Source organism: Octopus bimaculoides, chromosome 9 (assembly GCF_001194135.2).
Source record: "Octopus bimaculoides isolate UCB-OBI-ISO-001 chromosome 9, ASM119413v2, whole genome shotgun sequence".
Classification (NCBI taxonomy): Eukaryota; Metazoa; Mollusca; class Cephalopoda; order Octopoda; family Octopodidae; genus Octopus; species Octopus bimaculoides.
This window is the reverse complement of record NC_068989.1, coordinates 84,346,828-84,349,461: the sequence shown is the minus strand read 5'-3', so window position 1 is coordinate 84,349,461 and position 2,634 is coordinate 84,346,828. Positions and strand designations below refer to the sequence as shown.

The window sequence follows — 2,634 nt, the reverse complement described above, 5'->3', positions numbered from 1 at the left end:
ACCACCTCCACCACCTCCACCACCACCGTTGTCAGTGATATCTGACCACGAGTTAAACAAAAACAACAACAATTGAACAAGTACAGTGACCGCGGTCTGAGAAATTATGAAAACCAATTAACCAAATCGATTTCCAATCGAAACACCACCACCGCCGCCGCCGCCGCTGTTCGGTAGTCTGAAGGACATTATTGTATCAGCGAGACTGAGATGTCACAAACAATGAACAAGGTGAAGAAGTAGCACCCAAGAGATGTTTTAACACCCGTAACAACAGCAAGAGGAATAAAAGCAACAACAACCTACAGCAATGCAACAACTGACTTATATAACGTTGTTTTTACTATCGGTTACGGCAGCATTTGGAAGTTGGACGTCGAAAAGTAAGGGTATTTTTTATGTATGTATGCATGTATGTATGTATGTATGTGTGGAGGCGCAATGACCCAATGGTTAGAGCAGCGGACTCGTGGTCGTAGGATCGCGGCTTCGATTCCCAGACCGGGCGTTGTGAGTGTTTATTGAGCAAAAAACACCTAAAGCTCCACGAGGCTCCGGCAGGGGATGGTGGCGAACCCTGCTGTACTCTTTCACCACAACTTTCTCTAATTCTTTCTTCCTGTTTCTGTTGTGCCTGTAATTCAAAAGGGTCAGCCTTGTCATAGTCTGTGTCACGCTGAATCTCTCCGAGAACTACGTTAAGGGTACACGTATCTGTGGAGTGCTCAGCCACTTGTACGTTAATTTCACGAGCAGGCTGTTCCGTTGATCGGATCAACTGGAACCCTCGTCGTCGTAACCGACGGAGTGCCAACCACCATGTATGTATGTATGTATGTATGTATGTATGTATGTATGTATGTATGTCATTATTCAGTTTGTTTCAAGATTTCTTACCAATAGAGAAAGAACCGGTTTCTAACCTACTTCAACATCAGCAGCAGAGTATTTTTGTATGTATGTATGTATGTATGTATGTATGTATGTATGTATTTATGTATGTATGTATGCATGCATGTATGTATGCATACATGTCTTTTTGTCTCTGTATGTATGTATGTGCAGATTTGTATGTTTTATGTATGTATTCTCATGCATATAGTTGCCTATCTAGACATGCTCATAAATATTTAAAAGATAAACTTCTGGAAAGTTTAACAGATTTTTACAGTTCCAGTGATGGATTGGAGCTGTAGTCATCGAATTAGCTTTCTCCTTTCTGGTTTTGAGAAGCCTAATTTCTCAAGACTGGCATTTAGGCAATAGTTACAGGTATAATTACAGGTATAAACTTGAACTTGTAACCCTGATAGAATAACTGAAGATTTCTCAATAGTTCAGCGTAGGTGTTCTCTTTTTCACTGATCTTCAGCTTTATGTTAACATCCGCTGGGCAGCTAATTTCCACAACTGTGCACAGTTTCGCTTCTCTATCCCAAATCATTATATCAGGTCTGTTGCGCTCACATTTTATTGAGGTCTTCACTGGGACGTCCACCAGTATTCCTTTTCATTATGAGTGGCTATATGTATGTATGTATGTATGTATGTATGTATGTATGTATGTATGTATGTATGTCTCTTCTGTATTTAATCATTTAAATTCTTCCTCTGAATAAGGGGCTGGTTTCCATCTTTGGAATGCGAATAACGAAAACAATGTCACATTTTAAACCAGAGAAAAGTTTTGCATTGTTTTACTTTTCCTCTTACAGATTGTATTTCTAATGTTCTCATGTGCGAATCAGTTGGTTGATTTCTTTTTCTGAAAATCCAAGCTTATCCAGACTGATAGTTAAGCATTTATTTACAAAACCTAGCACTCAAATTATTATTGGTATAAATGTAAATTTGTAATCCGGATACGTAAGCTGGCAGCTTTGAAGCAGAAGTCCATTACTATATTCTTTCTCTGTATGTATGTATGTATGTATGTATGTATGTATGTATGTATGTATGTATGTATGTATGTATGCATGCATGTATGTATGTATGCATGTATGTATGTATCTATCTATCTATCTATCTATCTATCTATCTATCTATCTACATATGTGTTTATCTATGTACGTGTGTGTGTATGTATATATATATGTATAAGTAAGATATAAGTTAGAGGTTATGAAACCGTCTAATGGTGTATTACCTCAGTATGTATAGTCCTCGTTAAAAGCGTATACGGTAGTAGGTAATTTAAAGGTAAAAATTATATTATATTAAACGAAAGATTCGTTAAGATAAAATTTGCATATAATATTTCTGTTAGTTTATATTATAATAAACGTAAAGTTAATTATGGCACGTTTATAATTTTTGATATTTTTAATAATATTGTTTAACATTTTCTATCTTAATATAATAAATATTTTTATATACATTCATTTGTTATTTATTGTTGGTTGATATATACATGCTTTTTATTATTATTATTGTTGTATCTTGACCTGAAGATTAGCTATATTTTTGAATAGAATTGATTTTCGATCGATTTAATAAATTTGAATATATTTTATTTTCTATTTGAAAACTTGGTTATGAAACATGTGTAGACGTTTTATTATCATTATCTTATGATTTTTACTTTGTATTATAATGAAAATGCATTTGAAAACTATGGAAATATTAAAAAAAAAC

At 34.6% G+C, this 2,634-nt stretch overlaps 1 protein-coding gene across 1 annotated transcript in view; it reads left to right on the top strand.

Annotated features, from left to right (window-relative positions):
* The first annotated feature begins 235 nt into the window (after nucleotides 1-235).
* LOC106879502 (C-type lectin TsL) overlaps nucleotides 236-2,634 on the top strand; it is a 15,864-nt gene continuing 13,465 nt past the window's right edge. The window contains exon 1 of the mRNA XM_014929108.2: nucleotides 236-383. Within this exon, the coding sequence (XP_014784594.1) occupies nucleotides 311-383 (73 nt within the window). The 5' untranslated portion in view covers nucleotides 236-310. The remainder of the gene's footprint in view (nucleotides 384-2,634) is intronic.